At 45.0% G+C, this 17982-nt stretch overlaps 1 protein-coding gene across 1 annotated transcript in view; it reads right to left on the bottom strand.

Moving 5' to 3' along the window:
• The window catches only part of TTC36 (tetratricopeptide repeat domain 36), a 31911-nt gene extending 15943 nt beyond the window's left edge, over positions 1 to 15968 (bottom strand). The window contains exons 1-2 of the mRNA XM_069740958.1: positions 15785 to 15968; positions 2233 to 2421 (exon numbers count right to left, since the gene is read on the bottom strand). Coding sequence (XP_069597059.1) covers positions 2233 to 2421; positions 15785 to 15896 — 301 coding nt within the window. The 5' untranslated portion in view covers positions 15897 to 15968. The remainder of the gene's footprint in view (positions 1 to 2232; positions 2422 to 15784) is intronic.
• Between the last annotated feature and the right edge of the window lie 2014 nt (positions 15969 to 17982).

Here is a 17982-nt window from a genome sequence, read left to right as displayed (position 1 = left end):
TGGCGGCTCTGAATACCTCAGAATTCATTCGGCTGCTTCTGTCCTGTGTCACATCATCAATAAACACTAGTGACCCAGTGCCACTGGCAGCCATGCATGCCCAAGCCATCATACTGCCTCCGCCGTGTTTTACAGGTGATGTGGTATGCTTTGGATCATGAGCTGTACCACGCCTTCGCCATACTTTTCTCTTTCCATCATTCTGGTAGAGGTTGATCTTGGTTTCATCTGTCCAAAGAATGTTCTTCCAGAACTGTGCGGCTTTTTTAGATGTTTTTTAGCCTTTTTATTCTTGATGCCTATGAGTGGCTTGCACCGTGCAGTGATCCCTCTGTATTTACTTTCATGCAGTCTGCTCTTTATGGTAGATTTGGATATTGATACGCCGACCTCCTGGAGAGTGTTGTTCACTTGGTTGGCTGTTGTGAAGGGGTTTCTCTTCACCATGGAGATTATTCTGTGATCATCCACCACTGTTGTCTTCCATGGGCGCCCAGGTCTTTTTGCATTGATAAGTTCACCAGTGCTTTCTTTCTTTCTCAGGATGTACCAAACTGTAGATTTTGCCACTCCTAATATTGTAGTAATTTCTCAGATGATGTTTTTCTGTTTTTGCAGCTTAAGGATGGCTTGTTTCACCTGCATGGAGAGCTTCTTTGACCGCATGTTTACTTCACAGCAAAACCTTCCAAATGCAAACACCACACCTCAAATCAACTCTAGGCCATTTATCTGCTTAATTGAAAATGACATAACGAGGGGATTGCCCACACCTGTACATGAAATAGCCTTGGAGTCAATTGTCCAATTACTTTTGGTCCCTTTAAAAACAGGGTGGCACATGTTAAGGAGCTGAAACTCCTAAACCCTTCATCCAATTTTAATGTGGATACCCTCAAATGAAAGCTGAAAGTCTGAACTTCAACTGCATCTGAATTGTTTTGTTTAAAATTCATTGTGGTAATGTCTATAACCAAAATTCGAAAAATGTTGTCTGTCCAAATATATATGGACCTAACTGTATATGGTAGTCTGTAGGGAAAGTTAGTCAGTTCTTGCCAGGAAACAGACTGGATCAGTCTGAGGTAGAAGAGGGTTTACGGAGCTGTGTAGTCGCAGTGCAGCAGTTCCCGGAAAGAGACATTCAGAAAGCTGAATACATTGCAGTGAACGTGCAGGAGAGCAAAGCACAGGAGAGGATACCAGGGGGAGACCAGCCCCAAGCAGGCTGCCTCCTTCTGAGGCGCAGAAACCGGTGGCCGGAACACCGATGATTGTAAGGCCCTCCACGACTTACATCAGAGACCGGCAGGACAGCTGAATTCCACGTTCCCTGTCCGCCTTTGTACCCAGGAGGCACGGTGACACCCTTAGAGGCTGGGGCATGCTAGAGTCCCTATAAACCATTTCAAGTCACCAGTCATATGGGTCATGTCCTATCCTATATGAGGGACAGAGAGAACAGTAGAACACCTGTGAGGACTTTACTTGAAGCCCAAGGCAGTAAGGGACTACAACACCATGGCGCTAGAGGAAGGCTTGGATTTCCACCTGGGTAAAGGGACTCCTAACTTGCCTCCAAGCCGGCCAGACCCTGCCTACCCTGTGATCTGGTGCCCTGGACTGTGGCTGCCTGAAGTCTTCAGTAAATAAGGTAAAGAGACTGCAAACCTGTGTCCTTGTTCTTCATTGCACCTCTCACCATCTTCCATCTACACACTGGGAGCCCTGGGAATATACTTCACCTGTGGGAAGTTATTTCATCTAGCCGCATAACATCACCCCAAAGGACCCCTTAAAGCAGCGTCGGTCCCCACTGACCGAATACCACAGGTGGCGTCACGAACATAAACTTTATTCCCTTTAAAGACTTTTCCCTTTCTCATGGGCGCCGAGGGCCACGGAATGGGACGCCACCGTGACATCCCCCTGTGAAACACCGGACCCGGTACCCAGTACCCCACGGCCCTGGCGGGGCGACCCATTAATTATTTACTTTAAAGCTTAAGATAATTTAAACTTTAAAGATGATTGTTTTGAAGAATAACCTGACATAATGAAATAACCGATGAGAGTCCGATGGTGGTGGCCCAATGTGGTTGTCTCAAAGCCTACAGTGTGTTTGCTCGCGTTCTGGCACTTGCCTGATTCTGGCTGCACATAGGTGGTCCCGATCCCCCATGATGTGCTACATTTAACCCAAAAAGCACAATAGTGAGTGTAACTTTTCACCTGTCACATCTCCTTGAAGCCGCAGAGCCTGAGCGCGGTTGTTGTATGCCGATGGCCAATCAGGAAGAAGTGAAATGGCTTCACCGAACTTCAGTATTGCCGTCTTCACATCTCCACATTCTGCCGCTGTCACACCACTCAGCTCGAGTCTAAGAGCCTCTTCCAAAAGATCAGGTGGGAATCTGCGGTCTACAAGAAGGTGCAAAGATGAGCTTTTCAAACAGTATTAACACCCGACCTAAAACGCATTGCCATGCATTACAACACATTTTACATTTCTTTGCATTAAACCTGTAGCAGATAGTCTTCATCAACAATGTCCTACAAGTTTGTGTCTACAGCTCTGATGCAGATCAATGCATATCCATGGTAACCAACAATAAACCAACCCTGTGTAGTCTAACGCTGTATGCAAACTCCCATCCATCTGTGTACTGCAAAATCCTAGACTACGGTATGACTACAGGATGTGACTAATGAGCATTACAGGTGTTCGGTACCGTGCATGGGATCATCCCATGGCTTCTCTGGCCACCTAGAAGGTAAAACATGGCTGCTGTTTGACGACCTGGATCACAGAAAGGCTAGAACAATTACAATAATTCACTAAGGTCTTAATATTGGATTCATGTTCATGTTAACTCTAAGGCTGCCGTCACACTAGCAGTATTTGGTCAGTATTTTACATCAGTATTTGTAAACCAGGAGCGGGTGATAAATGCAGAAGTGGTGCATATGTTTCTATTATACTTTTCCTCTAATTGTTCCACTCCTGGGTTTGGCTACAAATACTGATGTAAAATACTGACCAAATACTGATAGTGTGACGGCAGCCTAAGGCTTCTTTCACACTAGCGTCGGAATCTCCCCGTCGCAATGCGTCGGGGAGAGATTCCGACGCTAGCGTTTAACGCTTTGCACAATGGGTGCAGCGGATGCATTTTTCCGGCGCATCCGCTGCCCCATTGTAAGGTGCGGGGAGGTGGGGGCGGAGTTCCGGCCGCGCATGCGCGGTCGGAAAAAGCGGTCCTTCGGGTTAAAAAAAAGGTTACATGTAGGGTTTTTTTTTCCCGACGGTCCGCCAAAGCACGACGCATTCGTCGCAAGACAGATGCGAAGTGTGCAAATCCGTCGCAAATGCGTCGCCAATAGAAGTCTATGGGGAAAAAACGCATCCTGCAAGCACTTTTGCAGGATGCGTTTTTTCTGCAAAATGACGCATTGTGACGGATTTACAAAAAAAGCTAGTGTGAAAGTACCCTAAGAATGTAATTTAGCCTAATTTCCCTGCAGCGACCACCGCAAGGGCTATGTATAGTTCTCTATAGCTTTCACTGGAAGTGACAGAAACTCTAGGACATTTCTGAAACTAAGCCTGAGTCAGATCAATCCAGATAGAGGTTGTCATGATGAGATGCTGAAGGTGTAGGCCTATGTCTTGTTTCCATGTACGGATGATCACTAGTGATGAGCGAGCGTGCTCAGATAAGGTGATATCTGGCATGCTCGGGTGCTACGCAAGTGACTACGACGTGCTCGAAAAATATGTTGGAGTCCTCGCCATTGCATGTCTCGCTGCTATTCAACAGCCGCAACATATGAGGGGATTGCCTGTTTGTTTTACGGCCATGTTCGGCCTTGTCTAAGCCCAGCATAGTGCTAGACTCCTAAAGGCCCCTTCACATTAAGCGACGCTGCAGCGATACCGACAACGATCCGGATCGCTGCAGCGTCGCTGTTTGGTCGCTGGAGAGCTGTCACACAGACAGCTCTCCAGCGACCAACGATGCCGGTAACCAGGGTAAACATCGGGTTACTAAGCGCAGGGCCGCGCTTAGTAACCCGATGTTTACCCTGGTTACCAGCGTAAAAGTAAAAAAAAACAAACACAACATACTTACCTACCGCTGTCTGTCCCCGGCGCTCTGCACTCCTCCTGTACTGGCTGTGAGCACAGCGGCCGGAAAGCAGAGCGGTGACGTCACCGCTCTGCTTTCCGGCTGACCGACACTCACAGCCAGTACAGGAGGAGTGCAGAGCACAGCGCCGGGGACAGACAGCGGTAGGTAAGTATGTAGTGTTTGTTTTTTTTTACTTTTACGCTGGTAACCAGGGTAAACATCGGGTTACTAAGCGCGGCCCTGCGCTTAGTAACCCGATGTTTACCCTGGTTACCAGTGAAGACATCGCTGGATCGGTGTCACACACGCCGATCCAGCGACTAAATAAAGTTCTGGACTTTGTTCAGCGACCAACGATCTCCCAGCAGGGGCCTGATAGTTGGTCGCTGTCACACATAACGATTTCCTTAACGATATCGTTGCTACGTCACAAAAAGCAACGATATCGTTAACGATATCGTTATGTGTGAAGGTACCTTAACCCCTTAGCGACCGCCGATACGCCTTTTAACGGCGGCCGCTAAGGGTACTTAAACCACAGCGCCGTTAATTAACGGCGCTGTGGAAAAAGTCAATAGCGCCCCCCAGAGGCCGATTTTCTCCGGGGTCTCAGCTGCCGGGGGTAGCTGAGACCCCAGAGAACATGATTCGGGGGGGTTTTAACCCACCCCGCATTTGCGATCGCCGGTAATTAACCGTTTACCGGCGATCGCAAAAAAAAACTAAAAAAAACGCGATCTCTTTTTAATTTCTCTGTCCTCTGATGTGATCGCACATCGGAGGACAGAGAAAAGGGGTCCCAGGTGGCCCCCCAATACTCACCTAGCTCCCCCGATGCTTCTCGTGTCTCCCGGTGGGCGCCGCCATCTTCAAAATGGCGGGCGCATACGCAGTGCGCCCGCCGGCCGGCACCGGGAGAATCTTTGGGGTCTCGGCTGCCGGGGGTAGCCGAGACCCCAAAGAGCATGATCGGGGTCGGTATTACCGACCCCTGTTTTGCGATCGCCGGTAATTAACTGTTTACCGGCGACCGCAAAAAAAAAAAAAAAAAAGTAAAGTGTAATTCTCTGTCCTCTGATGTGATCGCACATCAGAGGACAGAGAAATAGGAGGATTCGGGGGCCCTTGCATACTCACCTAGGTCCCTGGATCCTCTTGCTGCTCCTCCTGGCCGCCGGCAGAAGAAAATGGCGGGCGCATGCCCAGTGCGCCCGCCATCTGTCTCCATCTGCCGGCCGGCAGGAGAACAGCAGTTGGGGCTAACATTAGGGTTAGGGGTAGGGTTAGGGTTAGGGGTAGGGTTAGGGGTAGGGTTAGGGTTAGGGGTAGGGTTAGGGGTAGGGTTAGGGTTAGGGGTAGGGTTAGGGCTAGGGTTAGGGCTAGGGTTGGGGCTAAATTTAGGGTTAGGGTTGGGGCTAAATTTAGGGTTAGGGGCTAAATTTAGGGTTAGGCTTCTTTCACACTTACGTCGGTACGGGGCCGTCGCAATGCGTCGGCCCGACATACCGACGCACGTTGTGAAAATTGTGCACAACGTGGGCAGCCGCTGTAGTTTTTCAACGCATCCGCTGCCCAATCTATGTCCTGGGGAGGAGGGGGCGGAGTTACGGCCACGCATGCGCGGTCAGAAATGGCGGATGCGACGTACAAAAAAACGTTTCATTGAACGTTTTTTGTGCCGACGCTCCGCCAAAACACAACTGATCCAGTGCACGACGGACGCGAGGTGTGGCCATCCGTCACGATCCGTCGGCAATACAAGTCTGTGGGCAAAAAACGCATCCTGCGGGCACATTTGCAGGATCCGTTTCTTGTCCAAAACGACGGATTGCGACGGAATGCCAAACGACGCAAGTGTGAAAGTAGCCTTAGGGCTAGGGTTAGGGTTGGGGCTAAAGTTAGGGCTAGGGTTGGGGCTAAAGTTAGGGTTAGAGCTGGGATTAGGGTTAGGGTTTGGATTAGGGTTGGTATTAGGGTTAGGGTTGGCATTAGGGTTACGCTTGGGATTAGGGTTAGGTTTGGGATTAGGGTTAAGGTTAGGGTTGTGATTAGGGGTGTATTGGGATTAGGGTTAGGTTTGAGGTTAGGGTTGAGATTAGGATTAGGGGTGTGTTGGATTTAGGGTTTTGATTAGGGTTATGGTTAGGGTTGACATTAGGGTTGTTTTGGGGTAAGGGTTGTGATTATGGTTAGGGTTAGTGATTAGGATTATGGATCAGGTTGGGATTAGGATTAGGGGTGTGTTGGGGCTAGGGTTGGAGCTAGAATTGGGGGGTTTCCACTGTTTAGGTACATCAGGGGGTCTCCAAACACGATAGCCAATTTTGCGCTCAAAAAGTCAAATGGTGCTCCCTCCCTTCTGAGCTCTGCCGTGCGCCCAAACAGTGGGTTACCCCAACATTTGGGGCATCAGCGTACTCGGGATAAATTGGACAACAACTTTAGTGGTCCAATTTCTCTTGTTACCCTTGTGAAAATAAAAACTTGGGGGCTACAATATCTTTTTTGTGAAAAAAAAATATTTTTTATTTTCACGACTCTGCATTCTAAACTTCTGTGAAGCACTTGGGCATTCAAAGTTGTCACCACACATCTAGATAAGCTCCTTGGGGGGTCTAGTTTCCAAAATGGGGTCACTTGTGGGGGGTTTAGGTATATCAGGTTTAGGTCAGGTTTATATCAGTTTAGGTATATCAGGGGCTCTGCAATCGCAACAGAATGCCCACAGACCATTCTATCAAAGTCTGCATTCCAAAAAGGCGCTCCTTCCCTTCCGAGCTCTGCCGTGCGCCCAAACAGTGGTTTACCCCCACATATGGCGCATCAGCGTACTCTGGATAAATTGGACAACAACTATTGCAGTCCAATTTCTCCTGTTACCCTTGTGAAAATAAAAACTTGGGGGCTACAATATCTTTTTTGTGGAAAAAAAAAATATTTTTTATTTTCACGACTCTGCATTCTAAACTTCTGTGAAGCACTTGGGCATTCAAAGTTCTCACCACACATCTAGATAAGTTCCTTGGGGGTCTAGTTTCCAAAATGGGGTCACTTGTGGGGGGTTACTACAGTTTAGGTACATCAGGGGCTCTGCAATCGCAACATAATGCCCACAGACCATTCTATCAAAGTTTGCATTCCAAAAAGGCGCTCCTTCCCTTCCAAGCTCTGCCGTGCGCCCAAACAGAGGTTTACGCCCACATATGGCACATCAGCGTACTCGGGATAAATTGGACAACAACTATTGCAGTCCAATTTCTCCTGTTACCCTTGTGAAAATAAAAACTTGGGGGCTACAATATCTTTTTTTGTGGAAAAAAAAATTTTTTTTTATTTTCACGACTCTGCATTCTAAACTTCTGTGAAGCACTTGGGCATTCAAAGTTCTCACCACACATCTAGATAAGTTCCTTGGGGGGTCTAGTTTCCAAAATGGGGTCACTTGTGGAGGGTTTCTACTGGTTAGGTACATCAGGGGCTCTGCAAACGCAACATAATACCCACAGACCATTCTATCAAAGTCTGCATTCCAAAACGGCGCTCCTTCCTTTCGAGCTCTGCCGTGCGCCCAAACAGTGGTTTACCCCCACATATGGGGTACCAGCATACTCAGGACAAATTGGACAACAACTTTTGGGGTCCAATTTCTCTTGTTACCCTTGTGAAAATAAAAACTTGGGGGCTAAAAAATCTTTTGTGTGGAAAAAAAAAATATTTTTTATTTTCACGGCTCTGCATTATAAACTTCTGTGAAGCACTTGGGCATTCAAGGTTCTCACCACACATCTAGATAAGTTCCATGGGGGGTCTAGTTTCCAAAATGGGGTCACTTGTGGGGGATTTCTACTGTTTAGGCACATCAGGGGCTCTCCAAACGCGACATGGTGTCCGATCTCAATTCCAGCCAATTCTACATTGAAAAAGTAAAGGGCACTCTTTCTCTTCCAAGCTCTGCGGTGCGCCCAAACAGTGGTTTACCCCCACATATTGGGTATCGACGTACTCAGGAGAAATTGCACAACAACTTTAGTTGTCTAATTTCTCCTGTTACCCTTGTGAAAATAAAAATTTGTGGGCAAAAAGATCATTTTTGTAGAAAAAATTCAATTTTTTTTTTCACGGCTCTACGTTATAAACTTCTGTGAAGCACTTGGGGGTTCAAAGTGCTCACCACACATCTAGATAAGTTCCTTAAGGGGTCTAGTTTCCAAAATGGTGTCACTTGTGGGGAGTTTCCCCTGTTTAGGCACATCAGGGGCTCTCTAAACGTGACATGGCGTCCGATCTCAATTCCAGCCAATTCTGCATTGAAAAAGTCAAACGGCGCTCCTTCACTTCCAAGCTCTGCGGTGCGCCCTAACAGTGGTTTACCCCCACATATGGGGTATTGGTGTATTCAGGAGAAATTGCATAACAAAATTTATGGTTACATTTCTGTTTTTACACTTGTGAAAATAAAAAAATGGTTCTGAATTAAGATGTTTGCAAAAAAAAGTTAAATGTTCATTTTTTCCTTCCACATTGTTTCAGTTCCTGTGAAGCACGTAAAGGGTTAATAAACTTCTTGAATGTGGTTTTGAGAACCTTGAGGGGTGTAGTTTTTAGAATGGTGTCACACTTCATTATTTTCTATCATATAGACCCCTCAAAATGACTTCAAATGTGATGTGGTCCCTAAAAAAAATGGTGTTGTAAAAATGAGAAATTGCTGGTCAACTTTTAACCCTTATAACTCCCTAACAAAAAAAAATTTTGTTTCCAAAATTGTGCTGATGTAAAGTAGACATGTGGGAAATGTTATTTATTAGCTATTTTTCGTGACATATCTCTCTGATTTAAGGGCATAAAAGTACAAAGTTTGAAAATTGCAAAATTTTAAAAATTTTCGCCATATTTCCGTTTTTTTCATAAATAATCGCAAGTAATATCGAAGAAATGTTACCACTAACATGAAGTACAATATGTCACGAAAAAACAATCTCAGAATCAGCGGGATACGTTGAAGCGTTCCAGAGTTATAACCTCATAAAGTGACAGTGGTCAGAATTGCAAAAATTGGCCTGGTCATTAAGTACCAAATTGGCTCTGTCACTAAGGGGTTAAGCATTAGACCACGTTCATATGTTCAGCATTTAGGGTATGTGCACACGTTCAGGATTTCTTGCAGAAATTTCCTGACAAAAACCAGACATTTCTGCCAGAAATCCGCATGCATTTTGTTCACATTTTTTATGCGTTTTTTACACATTTTTGTACGCTTTTTTTGCGGAGCTTTCTCAATGCATTAAATAGCGGGAAAAACGCAAAAAATCTGCAAAATTAATGAACATGCTGCTTTTTATACCACAATGCGTTTTTTTGGCAGAAAAAAAACTCATGCGCACAAAAATTGCGGAATGCATTCTAAATGATAGGATGCATATGTATGCGTTTTTTATGCGTTTTTATAGCGAGAAAAAAACGCGAAAAACCCTGAACGTGTGCACATACCCTTAGTCAGTATTTTACATCAGTATTTCTAAGCCAAAACCAGGAGTGGGTGATAAATCCAGAAGTGGTGACGTGTTTCTATCAGTGGCATACCGCCGATGGCAGCAGGTCACGTGACTGCTATTAGGCCCATGAGCCGGGGGGACAGTATCAGCGCCTGCGCCAGGCCCCCGCCTCCTCCTGTCAGCACCCACACCAGATCCCCCCTCCTCCATACAATATAATGCACCCCTCATGGTCCTCCACACAATATAATACATGCGATGTGTAGAATCATTAGTGAGTAAGGTGTGCTACTAGTGAGATATGAGGTCCCCTGGTCCCAGTGCGGCCAGTGTCCTGAACCTGTATCCCTGGCCCCGATGTAGTCAGTCCTATATCTGAAATTCCCAGATACCAGTGTGGCCATATCGTAGTCCTCCGGTCCTGGAGCAACCTGTGCCTGAACCTCATCCCCTGGTCCTTGACCTGCCGGTGCCTGAACATTATTGCAGTCCGTGTGCTGCCAAACCCTGATCCAGTATCCTAGACTGGCGCATCTGAACCGAGCCCGAATCCGTTTCAGTAACTGTTCTCTTGATAGTTGCCAGAATTTACTAGTGTGAACGGAGACCTAGCCCTAATCAATGTCAGCATACCTGACTCCTGGGGTCAGCAGCTGCAGCACCGAGCTCTGCCCAGCAGTGGTAGGTGGTGGCTACCTGCAGCACAGCCTCTCTCCATCATCAGAAGCTCCAGTGAACACCATGTAGCCGCTTGCTACGCCCTTTCCTGGGCAGGCATGGCTCTGTGGCACAGTGGGTCCACAAATCCACATGTGCCACCATTGGGCCTAACAGTTTGCTTTTGCCAACCATGGTCGCAACAGTAAGGAGGAAAAGCATAGGGAGAAGAGGGACAGTAGCAGGGTGTTTTAGACTGTTGCACCAATAATGGCAAAGCATGGTAACAGTGCTCCCATTCTTTGCCACCTCCTTCCAGACTGACTGTCTTACCCGAAATAAAATGATAGAACGGCCTGGATGATGGCAAGATCAGCTCAATTTTTTCCTCATTTGTGAAATCCTGTGTATACGGCTACAGAACGTTTGTACATTTCTGGTTATAGTCTATGGTTCGGGTGCAGAATGTGTCTGCAATGCTATATTGTGTGGCCGTCAACCACCTGGACACACATGCTAGTCAGTATGGTGCTGGTCACAAGTAATTTCCATGTCAAAAGTGAAGTTGCACACAGCTCCAGAGCAGGGACTAACCAGTTCTAATGGTGCACAGAGTTGCCAATTTGATTTTTTTTTGCTGGACAGCTCATCAAAAAAAATCACAGAGAAAAGTGATAAACATTTACAGCCCAGAATTTCCGTGCTGTCGGCAACCTTGACGGTGCACTGTGTAGCCATCTCTGGGCCCCCTATCTACCAGGAAAATCTTTATGTTGGAGCAGTCTACGAGCAGTCTTCCGTACACACAATGAGCTTTTACTGAGTATTTCATGTTGCAGATTTTCTGTACCTGCTAGTTACATTATATTACTTGCAATCTCATTGTGTTTTTAGGCTGTGTGCACACGTTCCGGATTTTTCGCAGTTTTTCCCTATAAAACAACGGAAAAAAAACGTGAAAAAAACGCATCCATTAGGCATCTTATTAATAGAATGCAATCCACAATTTTTGTTCACATGTTGCTTTTTTCCGCTAAAAAAACGCATCGCGGTAAAAAACGCAGCATGTTCATTAATTTTGTGGATTTTTCACGGAATTCTTGCGATTTAATTGGGAAGCTCCGGAAAAAAAACCACGAAAAATCTGCTCAAGAGAATGCACAAAAAACGCGAAAAAAAAGCATGCGGATTTCCTGCAGAAAAAGTCCGGTTTTGTTCAGGAAATTTCTGCAAAGAATCCTGACGTGTGCACATAGCCTTACTTGTGTTTTTATGGCATTTTTGATGCTGCGGTTTTTGTCTCATCTTGGTTTATATTGTTTTAAATTTAACTGCTTTGTGTTTGATATTTCATTGCCTTTGACAAAATCTTATTGATGCAGTCTAGTGATGAGCGAGGGTACTGGTTGCTCAAGTGGTCTCCGTGTATTTGTAACTGCTCGCAGATTTAGTTTTCGTTGCCTCAGCTGCATGATTTACAGCTGCTACCCAGCCTGAGTACATGTGGGGGTTGCCTGGTTGCTAGGGAATCCCCACATGTAATCAAGCTGTCTAGCAGCCGTAAAATATTGCAGCTGAGGCAACGAAAACTAAATCTCCGAGCACTCACAAATACTCGGAGATCACCGAGCTGGGAAAACCCGAGCAACAAATATACTCGCTCATCACTAATGCAGTCATGTGAGGATTACATGCATTTGAGTGCTGCACACATGCTAAAAATGCATATTATTTGCTCTTGTCTGCATCAATAAAGTTGTCAAAAGCATGAAAAATCGCAAGTAACCTAGTTTACTTAAAAGGTGCACAAATTCTGCAGAAAATCTACAACATTAAAAACTCACGAAATAAATTAACTAATAAACTAAAACTCATAAATGCTCATTATGGGAATGTGGCCTCCAAGGAGGAATCCTGTGCATGCTGCTCTCTCCATTGTGGTGTGTGGGAGTTGTACAACACCCATCTAAACTGGAGAGAGCCACCTTCATGCCTAGTCTCCTCCTTAACCCCTTAGTGACAGAGCCAATTTGGTACTTAATGACCAGGCCAATTTTTACAATTCTGACCACTGTCACTTTATGAGGTTATAACTCTGGAATACTTTAACGGATCCCGCTGATTCTGAGACTATTTTTTGGGACATATTATACTTCATGTTAGTGGTAAACTTTATTCGATATTACTTGTGTTTATTTATGAAAAAAATTGAAATATAGCGAAAATGTTTAAAATTTTGCAATTTTCAAACTTTGAATTTTTATACCCTTAAATCAGAGAGATATGTCACACAAAATAGTTAATAAATAACATTTGCCACATGTCTACTTTACATGAGCACAATTTTGGAAACAATTTTTTTTTTGTTAGGAAGTTATAAGGGTTAAAAGTTGACCAGCAATTTCTCATTTTTACAACAAAATTTACAAAACCATTTTTTTTAGGGACCATCTCATATTTAAAGTCTCTTTGAGGGGTGTTCATAATAATAATCTTTATTTTTATATAGCGCTAACATATTCCACAGCGCTTTACAGTTTGCACACATTATCATCACTGTCCCCGTTGGGGCTCACAATCTAAATGACAGAAAATACCCAAAAGTGACACCATTCTAAAAAGTACACCCCTCAAGGTGCTCAAAACCACAATCAAAAAGTTTATTAACCCTTTGCGTGCTTCACAGGAAGTGAAGCAAAGTGAAAGGCAAAAAATTAACATTTAACTTTTTTTTTTTTACAAACATTTTACTTCAGAACCTATTTTTTGTATTTTCACAAGTGTAAAAAGAGAAAATGAACAACAAAATTTGTCGTGCAATTTCTCCTGAATATGCCAATACCCCACATGTGGGAGTAAACCACTGTTTGGGTGCACGGCAGGGCTTGGAAGAGAAGGAGTGCCGTTTGTCTTTTTCAATGCAGAATCGTCTGGAATTGACCAGCCCCAAGCAGGCTGCCTCCTTCTGAGGTGCAGAAATCCGGTAGCTGGAACGCTGAGGTTGTAAGGACCTCCACGCCTTACATCAGAGACCAGCAGGATAGCTGAACTTCAAGTTCCCTGTCCGACCCAACACCCAGGAGGCACGGTGACACCCTTCAGAGCCGGGTCATCTAAGAGACCGCATAATCAGGCTCAAGTCACCAGTCATACGGGTTATGTCATATCCTATCCGGGGGACAGAGAAAAAGAGATAACATCTGTGAGGACCTTATGTGAAGCTTCTAGCAGTAAGGGACTACATCACTACAGCGCAAAGGAAGGCTTCTATTTTCCACCTGGAAATAGAACACCTGTGAGGACTTTACTTGAAGCCCTAGGCAGTAAGGGACTACAACACCACCGCGCTAGAGGAAGGCTTTGATTTCCACCTGGATAAGGGGATTCTGGGCTTGCCTCCAAACCGGCCAGACCCTACCTGTCCTGTGATCCAGTGCCTTGGACTGTGGCTGCTGAAGTCTTCAGTAAACAAGGTAAAGAGACTGCAAACCTGTCCTCGTTCCTTACTGCACCTTTCACCATCCACACACTGGAAAGCCCTGGGGACATACTTCACCTGTGGGAAGTTATACCATCTAGCTGCCATAACATCACCCCCAGAGGACCCATTAAAGCAGCGTTGGTCACCTTGACCGAATACCACAGGTGGCATCACGAACACAAACTTTATTCCCTTAAAAGACCTTTCCCTTGTACATGGGCGCCCAGGGCCACGGACCGGGTCGCAGCCACAGTGACATCCCCCTGTGAACCACAGGACCCGGTACCGAGTACCCCAAGGCCTTGGCAGGCGACTCACTGTGGTTTAAGTACCCTTAACTACCGCCGTTAAAAGGTGTATCGGCGATCGTTAAGGGGTTAATGTAGTGCAGCGGGAGCAAGGTGTCCACATAATCCTGATGATGACCATTCTGGAAGAGGATCAGTACCTGTCCGCTATTTGCGGTATAGATTTTCAATATGTCAAATGCCTTTGCGTTTTTTTGCAGCTATTGGTAGTGGATCAGCATGACAATGGGGCCCCAGACAAGAAACGGCTATGAACCGCAGGACGGTTCAAAACGTGTTTGATCGGGTAAAGTGGTTTTTAATTGAAAAGTCATTAAATGATACCGTTATAATTACAATATCAGGTTACACAGTGGTGATCGTTGTGTGCACTGGTCTGTGAGCCGTCACGGTTACTGATTAAATGACAGGTTTCATGACATTACTTGCTTTCCTTGACCTCTGCACATAGCTTGTTTTGATGATTTGCAATCTTCGGCATGTATTCTTACACCAGTTATTATATAATAATTTGATATAGGGAAAAACTATTAAGTGGATATGTTAAAAATGCCTAAGATGAGAAAACCATTGACTATTTTATCAGGCATGCAATATATCTACGGAAATTGAAGCTTCACACCAGCAGAGAAGGTATTGGGGAAAATAATGGTTGTGGTCTCCCCGGGCCCACCAAAACAGTGAGGCCCACTCGGAGTGTTTAATGGCCCATTTAGATTGACCCATGATTGGGGAATGAACATTCATAGCAACGATCATTCTTGACTATACACCCATCTAAATAGGTTGGCAAAGACCTCACAAACATGACGAAGCTCGTTCATCAGGTGAACTGATTACTAAGCTGCCTTAGAAATACCATAATCGCTATTGGCAGCATCCTGTGTAAACAGGTAATGTGCTAACAGTAAAGGAATACTTTTTATGCACCAGACAGCCATATTATCAACTGTTCTGTGCACATAGAAGTGAGATTAGTGTGCACAGCACATGCCAGCACAGAGAAACTCTGCGGAAGAGCAGGGAGCCGTGGTCTTTCAACACTAATGCTATTTTGTAGTTGGCAAGTTGCTTTAGGCCTGCAGGATATAAAAAGGCAGTTGAGACACCTGCTAGGGCCGTGTGGTACTCGGAACCGGGTTCCACAGCTCTTAAAGGGGTGATCACGGCAGTGGTGACCCGGTCCGTGGCCCTGGGCGCGCAATGAAAAGGGATGGATGATGGGAAGGAATAAAGTTTATATAGGAAAAGGGGATTATTCGTGACGCCATCTGTGGTACTCGGCCAGGGATGCTTAAAGGAACCACTGGGGATGATGGTGATGCAGCTGGGATGGTTCTGCTCCCCACAGGTGGAGCGGGCCCCAGGGCTACCAGTGCAGTTTTGTAAGGGACTTGTGGACGTTGGGATGAAGGACTGAGGGTCCAGGAATAACTAGAGGAATCAAGGGTTGTAGTTTTCTTTACCTTTAATCCCAGGTTAACGGTGAAGTCACAGCTGGTGATGGAGATCCGGGCAGCCTAGAAGCATTTCAGGATCCTCCTAGCCAGGTTGATTTGGAGGCCTTGGAGTGCCCCCAGCAAAATACCCCACAGTGAATTCCTCCACAGTACCCAGATCACGCTGATGTCACACTTACCTTTGCACTACAACATACATCCAATGAAATATTTTTACTTATGTGCATGTGTTGTATATTAAAGATCTCACCTAGATCCTTGTCTTCTGCTGTGTCCTGGTCTTCATCCTCACAAATATCCCCGAATGGAGCATTAGGATTAAATATGGCATGCAGGATGGCTGAGTCATTTGGGGTGCACATTGTCTAATAGCAGGTAGAATAGTGTCATCTGCTATCACAGGACTGCCAGCGAGTGACCTATGGAGGCTGCAATCTCTCAGATGTTTAGGGAGTAACTGCAGCACCCAATCAATGTGAGGGGTGGAGGTGGCTTTCGTCCAGATGCTGATCACATCTGTTAGTAGTAAAATAAATAAATGAGCTTTATAGAAGGCAGAAGCCTCTAGTGCTTCAGTGGGGGAACTTCTTCACATATATGACCAAATGTGAGAAAGGCACCACACAGCTGTCAAAAGAAAGTGGCATTTTTTCACTGTACATATGTAGTAAGTCTGCAAAATTTTAGCATAATTAGAAATGTTATTTATTTTAGCATGCCCCCTTCATATGCCCATTGAGGAAAGGTATATCAAATAGAGAGGGGGTACCCAGCTAGTACAAGTCCATTTTATATTATTATACAGTAGAGTACAGAACTGACATGTTTTTCCATAATTGTGCTACAATGTAATCTCTGTATGAGCGCAGAGGTTTTTTAGGAGTTTTTCAGCCGATCCCCTCTAAAATGCTCCTCAAAAACTCTTGAAAAACTTTTCCAATTCATTTCTATGTGAATTCTACTTTCCTGTTCATTTAGGAAGTTGTTTAAAGGGACACTGTCACCTGAATTTGGAGGGAACAATCTTCAGCCATGGAGGCGGGGTTTTTGGTTGTTTGATTCACCCTTTCCTTACCCGCTGGCTGCATGCTGGCTGCAATATTGGATTGAAGTTCATTTTCTGTCCTCCGTAGTACATGCCTACACAAGGCAATCTTGCCTTGCGCAGGTGTGTACTATGGAGGACAGAGAATGAACTTCAATCCAATATTGCAGCCAGCATGCAGCCAGCGGGTAAGGAAAGGGTGAATCAAACAACCAAAAACCCCGCCTCCATGGCTGAAGATTGTTCCCTCCAAATTCAGGTGACAGTGTCCCTTTAAGCTTTTTTTTTTTCCCAGGGCAGGTGAGGAACGTGAGAGGGGAGTGTGAGGGGACAGTATGAGGGGTGATATGTGAGGGGATAGTATGGAGGAAAGTGTGAAGGGACACTAGGGGGAAGAAAAGTGAGTTTACAATATAGGCAATAGTGCGAGGGGACAGTATGAGGGAGAAAAATATTGGTGACCACATGGGAGGTGTGTGACGTGAAAGTATGGGGGGTAAGTGGCATTATATTGCGGGAATATTGAGGTAACAGTATGAGGTGGGAAAAGTCTGAAGGGGAAGAGGTATAAGGGGAGATTAATGTGTGAGGGGACAGTATGAGAAGAAAAGTATGAAGGGAAAACAGTATAAAGGAAAAGTGTGATGTGACATTGTAATGGAGAATAGTGTGAAGGGACAGCATGGAGTGAGGAAAGTAAGTCAACATTGTGGGGAAAAGTGTGAGGGGAAAAGTGTGTGGGGGACTTGTATGTGGGGTTATGCGAGACGACAATTTAAGGGGAAAGTGTAAGGGGATATAGTATGGGGGATAAAAGTGAGGACAGTATGTAGAGAGAAAATTGTGATGAGACTGTATGAGGGAGAAAAGAGTGAGGAGAAATTAGGGGGGAGGTGAGGAGATATTACAAATGGGAAAAATGATTGGACAGCATGGATGGGGAATAGTGTGAAGGGACAATGTGTAAATGGAAAGTATTGGGAGAAAAATGTGTGAGGGGACAATATGGGGGAAACACGTACATTATTTACCGGTAACATGTTTTTTCGGAACCCAAGACAGCACCAATGAGAGAGGGGATGTGCCCTTCAGGGACAGGAAACCTTCAAGATAAAAAGGGCAGTGCATCTTTCCACATCATTAGGTTTACAGAGCACAACAGGACCTCCAGGATTAGTGTACACACATTATATATTATAACTATATATATATATATATATATATATATATATATATATATATATATATATATTTTTTTTTTTTTTTTTTTTACTTTCACCACAAATGAATAACCTAAACCACACCCAAAAAGGTGAATAACTTCGTAAAGGGAGGGAATATAATGGTGCTGTCATAGGTTCCGAAAAAAACACATTATCAGTAAGTAATATACATATTTTTCT

Source organism: Ranitomeya imitator, chromosome 10 (assembly GCF_032444005.1).
Source record: "Ranitomeya imitator isolate aRanImi1 chromosome 10, aRanImi1.pri, whole genome shotgun sequence".
Lineage (NCBI taxonomy): Eukaryota > Metazoa > Chordata > Amphibia > Anura > Dendrobatidae > Ranitomeya > Ranitomeya imitator.
This window is presented reverse-complemented; position numbering and strand designations above follow the sequence as displayed.